Source organism: Rhinoderma darwinii, chromosome 4 (assembly GCF_050947455.1).
Source record: "Rhinoderma darwinii isolate aRhiDar2 chromosome 4, aRhiDar2.hap1, whole genome shotgun sequence".
Lineage (NCBI taxonomy): Eukaryota > Metazoa > Chordata > Amphibia > Anura > Rhinodermatidae > Rhinoderma > Rhinoderma darwinii.
This window is the reverse complement of record NC_134690.1, coordinates 246,405,219-246,424,541: the sequence shown is the minus strand read 5'-3', so window position 1 is coordinate 246,424,541 and position 19,323 is coordinate 246,405,219. Positions and strand designations below refer to the sequence as shown.

The 19,323-nt window shown below is 43.5% G+C and overlaps 1 protein-coding gene across 21 annotated transcripts in view; it reads left to right on the top strand.

The window, feature by feature from the left end:
* Window positions 1–19,323, top strand: part of PTPRK (protein tyrosine phosphatase receptor type K) — a 473,693-nt gene that overhangs the window by 198,861 nt on the left and 255,509 nt on the right. For all 21 annotated transcript variants that reach the window (XM_075862349.1, XM_075862356.1, XM_075862353.1 and 18 more), the window contains exon 6: window positions 13,280–13,454. In XM_075862349.1, the coding sequence (XP_075718464.1) occupies window positions 13,280–13,454 (175 nt within the window). The remainder of the gene's footprint in view (window positions 1–13,279; window positions 13,455–19,323) is intronic.

Below are 19,323 nucleotides of genomic sequence, written 5' to 3'. Positions count from 1 at the left end.
CCGTGACATGAGGGGCTTCTACTGGAGCCGAATCACCGTGCCAGCAACGCTGTGGGCGGGGATTCCGCTTCAGGAGTTGACCCTGATGTCACGGTCCATATATGGACAGACAAACAATAGAGATAGAGGCAGCACTCCACAGATCATATCAAAAGATTTTTTTATTCACCCATCAGTGCAGTAGGATGCAACGTTTAAGCTGCTCAATGCAGCCTTTGTCAAGCTCGACAAGGACTGCATTGAGCAGCTGAAACGTTGCATCCTACTGCACTGATGGGTGAATAACAAATCTTTTGATATGATCTTTGGAGTGCTGCCTCTATCTCTATTTTTTTGTCTGAACCTGGGGATTTCTAAGTCTGATTCCGGGAGGCCTGCACCCTGCTACCCTAGAGGTGGTTGTTTTACTGTGCTGCCCATTTTTCCTATTTGGATATATATGGACAGAGATATCAAGCTCTCCGTCCAGGAGCGGAATTCCCGGCCACAGGGGGATTCTGATCATTCAGGGAGCTACAGTGGCTCTATGTACAGGCAGGGGGGGGGTTTGGTTTGCCATCTACGGAGACAGCAAAAAATCTCCTCCTCACATGCATTTCATGCTGTAAGGAGGTGGAGAGAAAACACAGCTGTGGTTCAGAGGAGTGTCGCTGCAGCCCTGGAGGGGGGTTCTTGCGGCACTCCGGTTGGGAACCACTGGCCTAGTAGATAGCAGAGCAGGGAGATACCTCCCTGCTCTGCTATAGTGTTCAATAGTACACCGTGTTCCAAATTATTATGCACATTGGATTTAAGTGTCATAAACACTTAATTATTAGTTTTTCAATGAAACTCATGGATGGTATTGTGTCTTAGGGTATGTTCACACGAGGGCGTTACGGGGATGTTTCAGCCTGAAAACATCCCCGTAATTTCAGCCGTACCGGCATGTGCAGGCGCTTGAACGGCGCGTCAATTACGGCCGTAATTAGCGCTGCTATTCATTGGAGTCCATGAATAACGGCTCCAAGTACGGCCAAAGAAGTGACAGGTCACTTCTTTGACGCGGGCGTCTATTTACGCGCCGTCTTTTGACAGCGGCGCGTAAATATAAGCCTCGTGTGAACAGACAAACGTCTGCCCATTGCTTTCAATGGGCAGATGTTTGTCAGCGCTATTGAGGCGCTATTTTCAGACGTAATTCGGGGCAAAAACGCCTGAATTACGTCCGTAAATAGGCGTGTGAACATACCCTTAGGGCTCTTTGGATCATTGTAATCAATCTCAGACACCTGTGATAATTAGTTTGCCAGGTGTGCCCAATCAAAGGAAAACTACTTAAGGGCCCGTTCACATCACCGTTCATTTCCATTCCAGGGTTCCGTCAGGGGGTTCCGTCGGGTGAACCCCCGCAACGGAAAGTAAAACTGACAGCACAGATTCCGTTTCAGTCACCATTGAGATCGATGGTGACGGAAACATCACTAATACTTTCCGTTCGTCACCATTCCGGCTGGTTTCCGGTTTTCAAACGGAATCAATAGCGTAGTCGACTACGCTATTGATTCCGTCCAAAAACCGGAAACCAGCCAAGAAAAAGGATCTCTCTGCTGCCGAAAAGCGTGAAATAGTGCAATACCTTGGACAAGGTATGAAAACATTGGATATTTCAAGAAAACGTAAGCGTGATCATTGTACTGTGAAAAGATTTGTAGCTGATTCGGAGCATAGACTGGTTTGTTCAGATAAAGGCATAATGAGGAAGGTTTCTGCCGGACAAATTAATAGGATTAGGAGAGCAGCTGCTAAAATGCCATTGCAAAGCAGCAAACAGGTATTTGAAGCTGCTGGTGCCTCTGGAGTCCCGCAAACCTCAAGGTGTAGGATCCTCCAGAGGTTTGCAAGTGTGCATAAAGCTATTATTTGGCCACCCCTAAACAATGCTCACAAGCAGAAACGGTTGCAGTTGGCTTAGAAATACATGAAGACTAATTTTCAAACCGTGTTGTATACGGATGAGTGCCGTGCAACCCTGGATGGTCCAGATAGATGGAGCAGTGGATGGTTGGTGAATGGCCACCATGTCCCAACAAGGCTGCGACGTCAGCAAGGAGGTGGTGGAGTCATGTTTTGGGCTGGAATCATGGGGAGAGAGCTGGTAGGCCCCTTTAGGGTCCCTGACGGTGTGAAAATGACCTCTGCATAAAAGGAGAGAAACTCATGGTGTGGCCCCCATGTTCCCCTGACCTCAACCCTTTTGAGAACCTTTGGAGCATCCTCAAGCAAAATATCTGAGGGTGGGAGGCAGTCCGATCAAAACAGAAGCTCTGGGAGGATATTCGGACGTCCTGCAAAGATATTCAAGCAGAAACTGTCCAAATACTCACAAATTCAATGGATGCAAGAATTGTGAAGGTGATATCAAAGAAGGGGTCCTATGTTAACATGTAACTTGTTTTTTTTGATTGAAAGAGCTTTTGATTTCTGTAAATATGACGACCTAATCCTACAAATTCAACAAATTACCATTTTAGTTCTCTTTACAACCTTTAAAATGTTTTGATCCCTGTTGTGCATAATAATTTGAAACCGTGCATTTTGAGTTTTTTACTTCGAAAAAAAAATCTGTTATCATTAGGCGATTTGTTCAATAAAATTCACATTATACTCCAACGGTTGATGGCTTGAAGATTATACGGACTGTCATTTGCATCGACTATTTAGGGAAATCCGTGAAAAATAAAATTTGCAAAATATGGAACGCGGTGTATCTGTGTCCTTAGTACACAGATACTATTGAATGTGGCGTTGCTAACGCTGTAGCAGCCACAGTGGCTTCTAAAGGTGCCACCGGCCATGGGGGGGCGTCACGGCAGGCAGCACGGGCACCCTCATGCCTGGTGTCGCCGCTAGAAGCCACTTCGGCTGCTACAGCGTTAGCGACGCCACTGAGAGAAGTGGTGCCCGGGTGTAAAGACAGCTGCCGTGTCGCTGGGACTGGGCGCTTCTGAAACAGGGTTGCCAACCACCAATTTATTCTTTTTTGGACAAGTTGGCCCAAAATCACGAACAGACAGAAATTTTTACGGACAATTTAGAAAATTGTGAATAACCTGTTTCTCGAACTTAAAACATTTAATAATAACCAGGTTAGCAATTAATTGAGAATTAGAAAGTGATAATAGTTAATCATAATAATAGGTTCAACTCAGTCTGCATTTTTACTTTTTGAAATATTCTGGTTCAGTTCAACTAGGCTGCGGCGCTAAAACTTGAACACAAGACGCACCAAGCTCTAGGAAGATCGGTGCAATTTATACAGTGTGCGACATGGATCACTGGAGATATAGCCAATTAATACATATACACACTGCACACATACTACATATACATACACACTGCACACATACTACATATACTACATACACACACACTGCATACATACTACATATACACACACTGCACACATACTACATATACACACACACTGCACACATACTACATATATATATATATATATATACACACACACACACACACACACACACACTACATATATATATGCACACACACACACACACACACACACACACACACACACACACACATACTACATATATATATATGCACACACACATACACACACTGCACACATACATACATATACATATACACACACACACACCATATACACACACTGCACACATACTACATACACACACACACACGCACTACACACACACTACATATACACACACACTGCACACATACTACATATGCACACACACTGTACACGTACTACATATACACACACACTGTACACGTACTACATATACACACACACTTCACATGTACTACATATACACACACACTGCACACGTACTGCATATACACACAGACACACTGCACACGTACTACATATACACACACTGCACACATACTACATATATACACACACTGCACACATACACACACTGCACACATACACACACTGCACACATACACACACTGCACACACACACACACACACACACACTGCACACATACACACACACACACACTGCACACATACTACGTATACACACACACTGCACACATACTACGTATACACACACACACTGCACACATAATACGTATACACACACACACTGCATTCACACAATGCGTGCACGCGCTACATATGCGCGCGCGCGCGCACACTGCTATTTATTATTATTATTTAAGTTATATAGTGCCAACATATTACCCAGCGCTGTACAGAGTTACTCTTTTTTACTGTCCCCATTGGGGCTCACAATCTAAATTCCCTGTTGGTATGTTTTTGGGGTGTATATATACACACACACACACACACACACACACACACACACACACACTGCACACACACACATATATATACATATATATACATACATTTGGACACACAGTAATTGCACACTCCAGTCACCACTAACACGGTACTAAACTACTTTTTGCTGTGCACTGACCTTTCTCTCTTTCCTATAGTCTGCTCCTCTTTCTCGTCAACTTCTGTATCCTCTCACTGCCTCAGCAGGGGGTCGTGCCCAGTGCTCGGGGGAGGGGTGTACAGAGGGGGATTAGGAGCTGAAGGGGCTATCAAGGACTAAAGTACTGGGCTGTACAGGGCGCTGCATTCACATGAGTGAAAGAAATGGCTATTAAAACCTGATCAACTGTCAGTTTTTCATGGCCGATTTGCATCAGTGTGTCTACAAATTTTCATCCATTTCCAGTCCGTCTGTCCTTTTTTAATGGCCGTTTGTCATCCGTTAAAAAACCTGGTGGATTTAATTTGTTGGTTTTATTGTCCAAACCCCCTGAAAACACCACAGTTCCCATGTAAATAGTTGTGCAATGACCCTGTAGCTAGTGCCACAGTGCCCACTGTAGCTAGTGCCACAGTGCCCACTGTAGCTAGTGCCACAGTGCCCACTGTAGCTAGTGCCACAGTGCCCACTGTAGCTAGTGCCACAGTGCCCACTGTAGCTAGTGCCACAGTGCCCACTGTAGCTAGTGCCACAGTGCCCACTGTAGCTAGTGCCACAGTGCCCACTGTAGCTAGTGCCACAGTGCCCACTGTAGCTAGTGCCACAGTGCCCACTGTAGCTAGTGCCACAGTGCCCACTGTAGCTAGTGCCACAGTGCCCACTGTAGCTAGTGCCACAGTGCCCACTGTAGCTAGTGCCACAGTGCCCACTGTAGATAGTGCCCACTGTAGATAGTGCCACAGTGCCCACTGTAGATAGTGCCCACTGTAGATAGTGCCACAGTGCCCACTGTAGATAGTGCCCACTGTAGATAGTGCCACAGTGCCCACTGTAGATAGTGCCCACTGTAGATGGTGCCCACTGTAGATGGTGCCCACTGTAGATTGTGCCCACTGTAGATGGTGCCCACTGTAGATGGTGCCCACTGTAGATGGTGCCCACTGTAGATGGTGCCCACTGTAGATGGTGCCCACTGTAGATGGTGCCCACTGTAGATGGTGCCACGGTGCCCACTGTAGATGGTGCCACGGTGCCCACTGTAGATGGTGCCACGGTGCCCACTGTAGATGGTGCCACAGTGCCCACTGTAGATGGTGCCACAGTGCCCACTGTAGATGGTGCCACAGTGCCCACTGTAGATGGTGCCACAGTAGATAGTGCCACAGTGCCCTTCTAGTGCCACACTCCTGTAGATGGCACCCCCACCTTTCGATAGCACCACCTGTAGATATTGGCACGCCCGTAGATAGCGGCACTGTAGCTCCCCATAGGAGTGGAATCCCTCTGGCCGGGAATTTCACTCCTACAGGGGGGGGGGTCAGAGGGAGACAGGAGTCCCTGGCCAGAGATATTGCTTTGCTCTGACTGGAGACTCCACAGCTGAAAGCCCGACATCACTGTCCGTATATGGCTAGTAATTTCAAGGTCTTCCCCGGGGCCAATTGCTCAAAGTAGTGCTGTGTGCAGGGAATCCTCGGCCAGAATCCGTTTTTACCGGCCGTTACAAGGATTGATTCCTTTGAAACCGCCGGTAAAAACTGATCCATTGACTTCTACGGGGCGTTAAAAAAAAACGGCCGTGTTAATACACCCATAGAACCATATTGTTCTGAAAACGGCCATGTGATGGCCGTTACAAAACGCCTGTCGCACTGACTTTTTTTTTCTCGGTCGTGTGAATGTAACCTTAGGAGAAATTTTAGTAGCAGCAGTTATACAGGTCAGCAGTGGAGACACCGTGAAGGAGCAGGGTGCTGCTGACCTGTACAGCTGCTGGGCAGTGAATTAGATGCAGAGAAGGCCTCAGGGCAGGGGCTTCACTCACTCAGCAGTACAAGCTAAAGTAACTGCCGCCCAGCGTCCTGCTCTGCATATATTCTCCTGTGCCACCTGTCAGGTCCCAGCCAAGCCACTTTCTGCTGTTGTACTCGGTTCGTCGTTTCCTGCTCCTCTCTGACGGACAGGAGGGCCCTGCTACCAGTACACACCAGACGTGGTGCGCGGAGGCTGGGAAGGTTCACAAGGTACTTCATAAGGTCATCACACAGCCTGCGTGTGACACAGCACATACTTTTCCTACCTCCAACCAACGCAACTTGCACATGTGCAACTCTTCGGACAAAAAAAAATAAATAGAAACCACGGACACATTCTTTTTGTTTATTCCGGACACAACGGACAGTTGCCAAAAGTCCTCTAATTTCATGGACTGTACTGAAACACAAGCAGGGGAAGGGAGCCAGTGCAGCACCCGCTTCCACCTGCTGGAGTGATGCGCCCTGTGCAATGGCACAGGTCGCACACCCCTAAGGCCGGCCCTGACCGCAATTACCGCTACTTTATCCCACTCCTCTCCAGTTAGGCTAACCGTATACACCTTTTTTATTATTTATTTATTTTTGTAATATCCAACCCTCAGTCTATAAGGATGTGAACAACATTTGGCCATACATTTCACAATATACACTTGTTTAAAAATACAGAAACAACAAAAGGCCCTGTCTAACAAACCTCCATATTCTATGCCCTTAGCTCAATATTCCCTAAATCCTACTCACTGAATCTTATAAAGATAAAAGCTGCTTGTTCTTGGTAATTTTATTGGTAATTTTACCTCCCTTAGTAACAAAATAATATTTATAAATGGAGTACAAAATATATATTTTTTTCTTTACACAGCAGCAGCACTTAAGTTTTTAACAGTAGCCACCAGCTGTCCAGTAGACATAAGGACCCTGCTAAAAAAGACTTAAACTCTGAATTGAGTTTAAGGTAACAAGGGTTTTAATAATTTCTACTACTCCAAAAGATGGTTATCTTCATATTTGTCCGTTGTCTGCTATTTTATAATGTAAACTTTTTTTTTTTTAGGTCTGTTAAACTTTTAGCACAAATTATTTACAGCATTTATCCTTGTATCAGGTTCTACACACTTGCATTTATGAAAGTAGTTAGGACTACACATGTTACTGTTAGCCCTGCAGCATTTGCATCAATATGATGTCCTTTAAAATATTAACCAAATGTAATTAAACTCTTTATTAAAAGGGATTCTTTGAATTACTGATATGCTGTAGGCTGAGTACCATAATTAAATGGCACTAAAACTTGTTGAAGGGATAATCCTTGCTGTTGCTAGTGGTAATTCAATGAACTAAAATAAATTAAATAGTTTTTACCTCGGAGTTGCCTTAAAATAACCTTTAATGAATAGAAATTAAAAATTATCAATTCCATACCCTATGTATTTGGAATTCAATTAGTGGAGCTCTCTCACTAAAGCTATTGTCCAGAAAACCCATTCTACCTATTAGATAGTTCTAAGTGAATAAAGAGGGAGTCCACTGTTAAGAATCCTCAACTCTTGGCCAGAGTAGAGAGCGGTTAGACCTTTTTATACAGTGCAGATTTGCTGCCGTTTTTGTTTTTTTTAAGCTAAAACCAGGAACGTAACCTAAACATTAGAAATTTAATAAGGAAGGCCTATTACGCCTGCTCTATTAGATCCAATTCCAGTTTTTGCTTAAAAAAATTCATTCAAAATCTACATTGTTTGAACAAGGCTTTACAAAAAGTCTCTTTAGAGGACTTGTTTTGCACTGCATTACACAGATAGACAACCCATTGATTTGAGTGTGTACTATGTAATTCCTTAGATGGAAACAAACTTTTCAAACAACTTATGCTAATCGAATACCTGATCTAAAACAACTTTGTAATTTACTTACTGTTAAAATTTATTTGTTTTATTCATGCAAATTCTGTGAAGTTTCTACCACTAGGTGTCTAACTTCCTTTAATCTGCGGTCCACCCCCTGTTGTCAAGCAAAATCCGTCCCTGGTTAAACAGCAGAATTGATGGGCTGCAGAAGGTGGCGGTGTCTCTTCACTGCCTACTTTACAAGAGGGAAGGTGGAGTGGGAGGAAGGAGCATAGAGAGTCAGCAACACACATGCTGCATGTGAGGGGAGAGGGAGCAGGGGGAGGAAGCAGGAGCAGAGTGAGAGAAACACCGGCTACTGGTAAGACTTCTATGTAACCCCAGTGCTGGATTCTCAGCTACACTACTTATTATTGCTGTATGATCTCCTCCATGCTTCTGCAGCTTCTATATATTTGTGATAGAGGAGAGCAGGATTCTTTTCTTCTATGTTTGAAGTGTATAGAACACATGATAGCCATTAGGCTTCACCCACTAGCTTTGAGACATCTGAGAATTAGAGTGCCTGTACAGGAAAAAAATGCTAAGTAATGCAGAATGCAAGTCATATAATGGCCAGAAATTGTGTTGTTCCTCATGAATACACATGAGACAGCTTATTCTGAAAGGTTAGGTCAGTTTTAATTTGACTTCTTATTGCCAGGTTTCCTCATCGATAATAGTTGATCGCTGCGGGTCCCGGCAGGGGAACAACTTTTAATAAACTTATTGTCAGGGGAAACTTCTAACAAGTATAGTTTGTTCAAGGCAGGCAACCCATTTAAAATAAAAAAAAATTCATACCTTTTTTTTTTTATAGTGAATTACTCAAAACGTAAACAATAGATGTTCTTCAAAAATATTATAAGTTACTTATCATTTATGTAACCGACATCACTCCTATTAGAGTATTGTTTTATTTTAACAATAGTTTATTCTTTCAAAACGGAGTCCAAATAAATCACACCCCTAAATATGATTCTAAGTAAAACCAATGGAATTTGTGTCTTTGCCCAAACATTTTATTTATTTAGTTATTTTTTTTGTTTGTTCGTTTTTACTCCTATTGTTGGCTATGACGATTTGCTGTTTCCCAGAGGTATAAATATTAAGTTACACTAATGTAAAATCCCTTTAGTCATCCATCAACATGGGGGAAACCAAAGGACTGTCAAAATAAATGTATTAATCTACTGACACTTTTCTGACCATTAGGGCGGATTCACACGAACGTGAATTGCGTCCGTGCAGGCCGCGTGGTTTTCACGCGGCACGCATGGACCAATAGAAGTCTATGGGCCAGTACAGACAGTCCGTGCTTTTTGCGCAGCGTTTGTCCGCTGCGTAAAAAGTGCGACACATTCAATGTCTCGGCGTATTTCGCGCATCACGCACCCATTGAAGTCAAAGGGTGCGTGAAAACCATGCAGGTCGCACGGAAGCACTTCCGTGCGAACTGCCTGTTTCGCGCAACAGCTGTCAAAAGGATGAATGTAAACAGAAAAGCACCACGTGCTTTTCTGTTTACAAACATCCAAATGGCGTGTCATAATGATGGCGGCTGCGCGAAAAGCACGCAGCCGCGCATCATATGATGCTGCCTCATGGAGCAGGTAAGTGGCTTTTGCGCAGGCAAAACGCAGCGTGTTTTACGTGCACAAAAACGCCATGTTCGTCTGAATCAGGCCTTAAAGAGATTGTCCAAGACATAACACTTCCAAAAGCAGGAAAGGGGATTGAATACAAAAATCAAACTCACCTGTTCAATTCCGCGACACTCACTGGCCACAACGCTGGTGAGCCCCTCCATTCTCTGTTGACTAGTCTTGTACTGATGACGTGCTGTTGATGCACATGACCGCTGCAGCCAGTCTATGGCTTAGCTGTGATATGCCGTTCTTAGCTAGCATCACCGTTTAGGTGCATGAATGGGGCGTCTTTGCTGCAGGAAAGATGGCAAAGATTGGCAGGGAGCATCGGAGAGGCGGTGCTGGAGCGGTAGGGGATTGAACAGGTGAGTATTCTTGTTTTTTTTGTGTTCTTTTTAATTCACTTTCCTGCACTTAGTACATTATTTAAAAAAAAAAATCTCAGACAACCCCTTAAACTACTAATCATTGTAGCTGCCATAAAGCACACACATACCCAGCTGCATGGTCTATACAGACACTGCAGTAAAGATGTGTGTGCCTCTAAATATGGCTGCCCCCAGGAAAGTTTCTAAAAATTAAAAATAGTTAAAATTTTGATCTCCTCAAATGTGTGCCCACTAAACTTTGTATAATCGTGAAGTGCATGCTTTACTGTTCGAAGCCAATTCAGTCACTGGAGAGGCTAATTGTAATGTTCTTTAAAGAGGCTCTGTCACCAGATTATAAATGCCCTATCTCCTACATAATCTGATCGGCGCTGGAATGTAGATAACAGCAGTGGTTTTTATTTTGAAAAACAATCATTTTTGAGCAAGTTATGAGCAATTTTAGATTTAGTTTCTTAATGCCCAACTGGGCGTGTTTTTACTTTTGACCAAGTGGGTGTTGTAAAGAAGTGTATGAGGCTGACCAATCGGTGACCAATCAGCGTCATGCACTTCTCATTGTTCCAGCCCAGCATGATCCACAGCACAGTGAGATTGTGCAGTGAAAGAAGCTGGGCTGGAACAATGAGAAGTGTATGACACTGATAGGTCACTGATTGGTCAGCCTCATACACTTCTTTACAACACCCACTTGGTCAAAAGTAAATACACGCCCAGTTCGGCATTAAGAAACTAAATCTAAAATTGCTCATAACTTGCTAAAAAATGATAGTTTTTCAAAATAAAAACCACTGCTGTTATCTACATTGCAGCGCCAATCAGATTATGTAGGAGATAGGGCACTTATAATGTGGTGACAGAGCCTCTTTAATCCGATGACTAGCCGAAAGTACTACTTTATCTCACAGATTTCAAATTCTGAAACTCCTAAAACATTTGCTTACATGTGAGTGAATATGTGCTGCACAGCCCATTATATTGGTGGTTAATTGTAAAATAACTTGTTTATAGAGTTAAGGGCTTCATAGCCCTATCTCAAGGAGCAGATATGCCCTTACGTTTGACAGTCTGATTAACCCCTTAACAACCAGGCACTTTAATGACCAAGGATTGCATTTTTTTTTCACTGTCTCATTCCAAGAGTCGTAACTTTTTTCTTATTCAGTCAACATAGACATATAAGGGCTTGTTTTTTGTGGGTCGAGTTGTCTTTCAATTGCACAATTTTTGGATGCATATAATATATCGATTTTAACTTTTATTAACTTTATTTTAGGAGATTACTGAATATAAGCAGTTATTCCAGCATTGATTTTCACGTTCTAAATTTATGCCGTTTACTATGCAGCGTAAATAACATGTTACCTTTATTCTTGCTCGCGCTCGCTTTTTCACGCTCGCTCGCTTTCTTTTGCTTATGCACGCTCTTGCTCGTTCTCTCTTGCTTTCGCTCGCTCGCTCTCTTGCTTTCGCTCGCTCGCTCTCTTGCTTTCGCTCGCTCGCTCTCTTGCTTTCGCTCGCTCGCTCTCTTGCTTTCGCTCGCTCGCTCTCTTGCTTTCGCTCGCTCGCTCTCTTGCTTTCGCTCGCTCGCTCTCTTGCTTTCGCTCGCTCGCTCTCTTGCTTTCGCTCGCTCTCTTGCTTTCGCTCGCTCGCTCTCGCTTTCGCTCGCTCGCTCTCGCTTTCGCTCGCTCGCTCTCGCTTTCGCTCGCTCGCTCTTGCTTTCGCTCGCTCGCTCTTGCTTTCGCTCGCTCGCTCTTGCTTTCGCTCGCTCTTGCTTTCGCTCGCTCGCTCTTGCTTTCGCTCGCTCGCTCTCTTGCTTTCGCTCGCTCTCTTGCTTTCGCTCGCTCTCGCTTTCGCTAGCTCTTGCTTTCGCTCGCTCGCTCTTGCTTTCGCTCGCTCGCTCTTGCTTTCGCTCGCTCGCTCTTGCTTTCGCTCGCTCGCTCTCTTGCTTTCGCTCGCTCGCTCTCTTGCTTTCGCTCGCTCGCTCTCTTGCTTTCGCTCGCTCGCTCTCGCTTTCGCTCGCTCTCGCTTTCGCTCGCTTTCGCTCGCTCGCTTTCGCTCGCTTTCGCTCGCTCGCTTTCGCTCGCTTTCGCTCGCTCGCTCGCTCTCTCTCTCTCTCGCTTTCGCTCGCTCGCTCTCTCTTGCTTTTGCTCGCTCGCTCTCTCTCTCTCGCTTTCGCTCGCTCGCTCGCTCTCTCTTGCTTTCGCTCGCTCGCTCTCTCTCGCTTTCGCTCGCTCGCTCTCTCTCGCTTTCGCTCGCTCGCTCTCTCTCGCTTTCGCTCGCTCGCTCTCTCTCGCTTTCGCTCGCTCGCTCTCTCTCGCTTTCGCTCGCTCGCTTTCGCTCGCTCGCTCTCTCTTGCTTTCGCTCGCTCGCTTTTGCTCGCTCGCTCTCTCTCTCTCGCTTTCGCTCGCTCGCTCTCTCTTGCTTTCGCTCGCTCGCTCTCTCTTGCTTTCGCTCGCTCGCTCTCTCTCGCTTTCGCTCGCTCGCTCTCGCTTTCGCTCGCTCGCTCTCTCGCTTTCGCTCGCTCGCTCTCTCTCGCTTTCGCTCGCTCTCTCGCTTTCGCTCGCTCGCTCTCTCTCGCTTTCGCTCGCTCGCTCTCTCTTGCTTTCGCTCGCTCTGCTTCTTTTTTGTCCTAGTCAGGATTTGATTAATACACGCGTCAAGTCATGTCATTGTTGATGTATCTACTCCTACGTCTTGGTACTTTTTCTGTGATTATGGCTACTTTGATTGTTTCCTTTTTTGTTTGTTTTTAATTTCTGTCTGTTTTATTGTCCCCGACCATTGTTGGGTCATTGTAATTCTTTCTTTATTAGACGTGTTGTTGTCTTGATTGACCGCTGTTAATTTCTTGATTTTATTACATTCAGTGATCAGATATTTCTTCCCAGAAGCCAGCGTGACACCTAAATAATTTCATTGTCTTGTGTGCAGATATCTATCTCTCTCTTTAAATTTGTGACGTAATTTAAGCGTAAATTGGTAAGAATTATAACATCATATTCTCTTCAAATTCTAATGTAGTTGTTTTTTGTGGGGTTTTCTTCTTTTCAGAAAAGGAATGGAGAAGACATCCCTGTAGCTCAAACAAAGAACATCAATCACAGAAGATTTGCTGCTACATTCAAGATGCGTGAGGTGGCAAAAGCAGATGAAGATCTATATAGATGTGTAACACAATCGGAACGAGGGTCTGGAGTCTCAAACTTTGCTCAACTCATCGTTAGAGGTAAAAAAAAAATATGTAATCCTGTTCCTGGGTCATATACCAGTAAAAACAATGATAAAGTAAAAATGCAGAATTGTTACATGAAAGCACAAATTGCTAGAATTTTCTATAAATGTCGCACTTGATGATAAATGTGGTGCACCTTGCAAAATATGTTAGACACTTTTTCTTTTGCAACCTTATTGTTGGCCTGCTTTAGGTATGTATTTTATGATTCTACTTAGCCACTCCCCATAAGAAAATAGTCGGGTCCTATAATCCCCCCTCCAATTTGTTCTGACTGTGATACTGTGTAGGGCCGTGCATCTTTCACAAGGGAAAGGTAACGTCCATTTGTCTATTTATACATACATCAGGTAAACTAAATCCTCTAAACCTAGTTTATTTGTAACCAAATTTCCCAATATCTGCATTGTTAACCACTTCCCGACATTTGTCTTAAGTATACGTCATGGAAAGCCAGTGCTTCCCGTAAATTGTCGTATACTTACGACAAATGGATGACACTGGCTCAGAAGCTGAGACGGTGTCGTCATCCCCGGATGTCCACTGTATCTTACAGCTGACAACCTACTGTAATGGCGGGGACTGAAGTTCGCTTCGATCCCTGCCATTGACCCCTTAAACTCAGCGATCAAAATGAACGCTGCATTTAGGGTGTTTGCAGCTCATCAGCACCCCAGCATGAAATTGCCGGGGTGCCGGTGGCAGAATTGCAACTGGAGGCCTAATAGTGGCCTCCCGGTCTGCCTAGTACGGAAACCTTCCAGGCCCCGCCCGGAGGTGGGGCCTAAAAGGCTTCCGTAGACGTCGGCAAGATGTCACCAGACATGAGCCGGCATCCTCAGCGGTGGATGTCAGCTGTTTGTTACAGCTGACATCCACTTGTAACGGCAGGAACCGGAGCTAGCTCCGATTCGTGCCATTAACCCCTTTAGATGCACAGATCGGCAGCTAACAATGGCCTCCTGCTCTGCTCGGAAGCGAAACCTAATCGGCTTGCCGTCCGTGAATAACTCGGAGCTTGTAAATATAAAATATAACTTTTACTATATTTCTTTTAAAATTCAAGATAGACATACATAAGATGGATTCCATATATGCCATGTGTTCATACAAAATCATCAATCATATGCCTTGTGTAGTTTATGAATGTAACATTTCTTTCTGAAGTCTTTTCATAAAAATAGACAGCATAGGGAGGAATTCATGAAGGAGAGATTTATGCTAATTTTAGATTTATGCTAATTACTCTCTTAATGCCCAACTGGGCATTATTTAACTTTTGACCAAGTGGGCGTTGTAAAGAGACGAATCGGCGTCATACACTTCTCTCCATTCATGTACATTTGTACTCAGCACAGCGTGATCTAGCGAGATCATTCTGTGCTGTCACATACACCCACATTAACTTTACTGAAGTGTCTTGACAGTGAATAGACATCATCTCCAGCCAGGACGTGATGTCTATTCACAATCCCGACACTCCTTCATAGCGTGATCTCGCGATATAATGTGGTGACAGAGCTTCTTTAAGGCTCCAATAAGTCAGGAAATAAAAAATATGCAGTTGTGCCGGCCCGAGGGGAACATTCCTTCAGTTTTCAAGAGGCGATTTATCAAGGCCCTAAAATTAAGGAACCAGGTAGGGTAGGGCTCAAACATATCTGCTGGAAGCGAGGGTGCCCGTGTTATACCACGACAACACTTTCCCAGCAAAATTCCCCAAACTGCAAAGTGTATACCAAAAGGGGGATAAGAAAGGACACCATTTATCATTGCGACACTGGCCTGTGCATAAAGGATTGCTTCACAGCATAACCAACATCTATGGATTATTTTAATGTTTTATTTACTCCATTACAAAACCACCTGACTATGCCCCTAATGTACTCTGCCCGACTTACATGTACCCCCACATTATAAACTGAAATACAAGTAAAACTCCAAACAAAACTACTACCAAGTAAAATCCACGCTCCGAAAGCCAAATGGCGCTCCCTCCCTTCTAAATCCTACGGCGTGCCCACACAGCAGTTTTCTTCCACATATATGGCATCACCATAACAGGGAGAACCGTTTTAACCATTTTTGAGGTGTGTCTCTCCAGTGGCACAAGCTGGGCACAACATATTTGCCACTGAAATGGCATATCTAGGGAAATATGTAAATGTTTACTTTGCACTATCTGCAGCGCAATCATTTATGGAAAAGACCTGTGGGGTGAAAATTCTTACTACACCCCTTAATAAATGCCTTAAGGGGTGTAGTTACCAAAATTGGGGTCACTTCTCAGGGGTTGCTTTTACTATTTGCAGATAAGAGCCTCTGCAATTTTGAACCAAATCTGTGTAAGTTGCCAAATTAGGCCTCAACTTCGCATGGTGCTCTTTCACTCCTGAGCCTGGTCAAATGTCCAGGCAAAAGATTAGGGCCACATGTAGGATGTTTCTAAAACCGGGAAAGACAGCATAATAATTAGAGAGCTGTCTTGTTATGGTGGCACAAGCTGGGCACCACATATTGGCATATCTATGGAAAAAAAATCCCATTTTCACTCTGCAACATAGAGCGCACGCTAATTTCTGCCAAACACCTGCAGGGTTAACATGCGCACTTCACCCCTAGGTGAATACCTTGTGGGGTTTAATTTCCAAAATGGGGTCACTTTTGGGGGCTTTCCACTGTTTTTGTCCCACAGGGGCTTTGCAAATGCGACATAGCGGTCAGAAACCAATCCAGCGAAATCTGCATTCCAAAAGCCAAATGGCGCTCCTTCCCTTCTGAGCCTTGCCGTGTGCCCATACAACAGTTTATGACCACATATGGGGTATTGCCGTACTCAGGAGGATTTTCTTTACAAATGTTGGGATTCTTTTTTCCTTTATTTGTTGAGAAAATGAAAAATTTGTTACTAAAGCTTTGTCTTATTGAAGAAAAAGGATTGTTTTTATTTTCATTGCCCAATTCTAATAAAATCTATTAAACACCTGTGGGGGGGTCAAAATACTCACTACACCCCTAGATGAATTCCTCAATGGGTGCAGTTTTGTGAATGCAGTTACTTTTGGGTAGTTTCCACTGTACTGGTACCTTAGGGGCTTTGCAAAACGACATGGTGTTCAGAAACCACTCCAGAAAATCTGTGCTCCAAAAGCTTAATGGCGCTGTTTCTCTTCTGATCCTTGCCGTTTGCCTAAACAGCAGTTTATGACCACATATGGGGTATTGCCTTACTCCGGAGAGGTTGCAGGAAGGGGTTATTTTTTTCCTTTACTAAAGAAAAAGGGTTGTTTTTAGTTTCACTGCCCAATTCTAATAAAAATCTCTGAAACACCTGTGGGGTCAAAATGCTCAAAACACCCCTAGATGAATTTCTCAAGTGGTGTAGTTTCCTAAATGGAGTCCCTTTTTGGGCGTTTTCTCTGTTTTGCTCCTTCAGGGGCTTTGTAAATGTGACATGGCCTCTGCAAACCTTTCCTGCTAAATTTGAGCTCCAAAAGCCAAATGGCGCTTTCCCTTCTAATCTATGCTGTGTGCCCAAACAGACGTCTATGACCACATGTGGGGTGTTATTTTACTCTGGAGAAATTGCCTTACAAATATTCTTGTGGAAATGAGAAATAATTAGCTAAACCTACATTTTATTTGAAAAAATATAGTTTTTAATTTTCACAGCCTACGTCCAATAATTTCTACCAAAAACCTGTGGCGTCAAAATTCTCACACTATCCCTAGATAATTTTCTTGAGGGCTGTAGTTTCCCAAATGGGGTCACTTTTGGGGGATTTCCACTGTTTTGGCACCGCAAGAGTCCTTCAAACCTAACATGATGCCTAAAATATATTCTAATAAAAAGGAGGCCCAAAATCCACTAGGTGCTCCTTTGTTTCTGAGGCCTGTGCTTCAGTCCATAAGCAGACTAGGACCACATGTTGGATATTTATAAAAACTGCAGAATCTGGGCAATAAATATTGAGTTGCGTTTGTCTGGTAAAACTTCCTGGGTTACAAAAAAAAATAAATGGATTAAAACTTAATTTCTGCAAAACAAAAATGAAATGTGTAATTTTCAACTCTACGTTGCTTTAATTCCTATGAAGCATCTAAGGGGGGTAAGAAACGTTATAAATGCTGTTTTGAATACTTTGAGGGGAGAAGTTTTTAAAATGGGGTTTCTAATATAGAAGGCCCTAAAAGCCACTTCACAACTGAACTGGTCCCTGAAAAAATAGCCTTTTGAAATTTTCTTGAAAATGTGAGAAATTGCTTCTAAAGTTCTAAACCTTGTAACGTGCTAAAAAATAAATAAAAGGATGTTCAAAAAACAATGCCAACATAAAGTAGACATATGGGGGTTGTTAATTAGCAACAATTTTGTGTGGTATAACTGCCTGTCTTACAAGCAGATACATTGAAATTTAGAATAATGCACGTTTCTGCAATTTTTGCTAAATTTTGGGTATTTTTCACAATTAAATACTGAATGTATCAAGCAAATTTTGCCAGTAACCTAATGTCCAATGTGTCACAAGAAAACAGGATTGCTTGTATAGGTAAAGGCATTCCCAAGTTATTACCACATAAAGTGAAACATTTAGTCAGATTTGAAAAATGAGGCTCTATCAGGAAGGTCAAAAGTGGCCAAAGCGGGAAGGGTTAATGTCAGGCTGTGGTGTAAATCCACATTAAAGACTTGTAGTGGAATTTAGAAGCAATTTCCTTAACACAATATGGTTAAACTGAATTATTTTCCAAGTGTGATCTATTCCGCTGAGGCCTCATGCACACAACCGTAAAATCCCCCGTAATTACGGGCCCATTCATTTCTATGGCCGACTGATACCTTCCCGTATTTCTACGGGAGGGTGTCCGTGAGGTAGAAACTTGCCGAAAAAAATAGGACGTCCTATTTTTTTAATTTTACGAACCGTACTCCTATACTTTATAATGGTAGCATGGCTCGTAAAAACGGCCAGCTGTGCCCGTAATTACGGGCACGGTCGTGTGTATGAAGCCTAAGGGTGTATTCTTATTTGCTGGTTTTTATGCCGTTTTTAAAGCCAAAACCAGTTGTGGATCATAGAGACGAAAGTTCAAGAGAACAGTCCCACATAGTGGCGTCTGCGTGTGGTCAAAACCCTGCTCATTTGCGGCGGCCAATGGCCACACAATTTTGCTGGGTTTCAGCCACATGAGGATGCTGACACTTGTTACTGTTCCCTAAAGGACACATACTACTTTTGATTATTATAATCCACTTCTTGTATTGGCTTTCCCTACAATGCCCTGCATGCTCCATTGGTGAAGTATATGCACCATGTATGGACCTCCGCTATATAGAGAAGGTCTCAAGCCTAGTGGGCACCTAACAACAACCCCTGTGAGCTGTCTGTACACAGAATATTTGATCAATTTAGCAGACAGTGGTAGCGGGACATGGCTGGGGAATATGATGATTTATCCCTGCAGACTACTTATTGGAATTAATCCCACTTACCAGTGAAGCTATTCTGTTAATATTATATTAAGAAATTGTTCATAGTGCAGTTCACCGGTGCAATGTGGCTCCAAGCGCAGTTCCACTTTAAAGTTGCAATGATATTCTACAATGTGTTCTAGTCCTGGACTTACTGAAAAGCTGTGCGGCTGGTCAACTAAGTTATGAAATTGTTCTAATATTATAGATTGCATTATATTGACTTTTAGGTAGATTGATGATACATTTATTGAAAACACTGTCCAGCAATTCCATTAAGGTGCATTTAGAAGCTCCATTCAAGCACGTTGGTTTCTTGTTTATTTGATAAATCATGTTAACTGCATTTCCCATAAAAACCCAGGAGGCGTTCGGGGTCTGGTGTTAAAC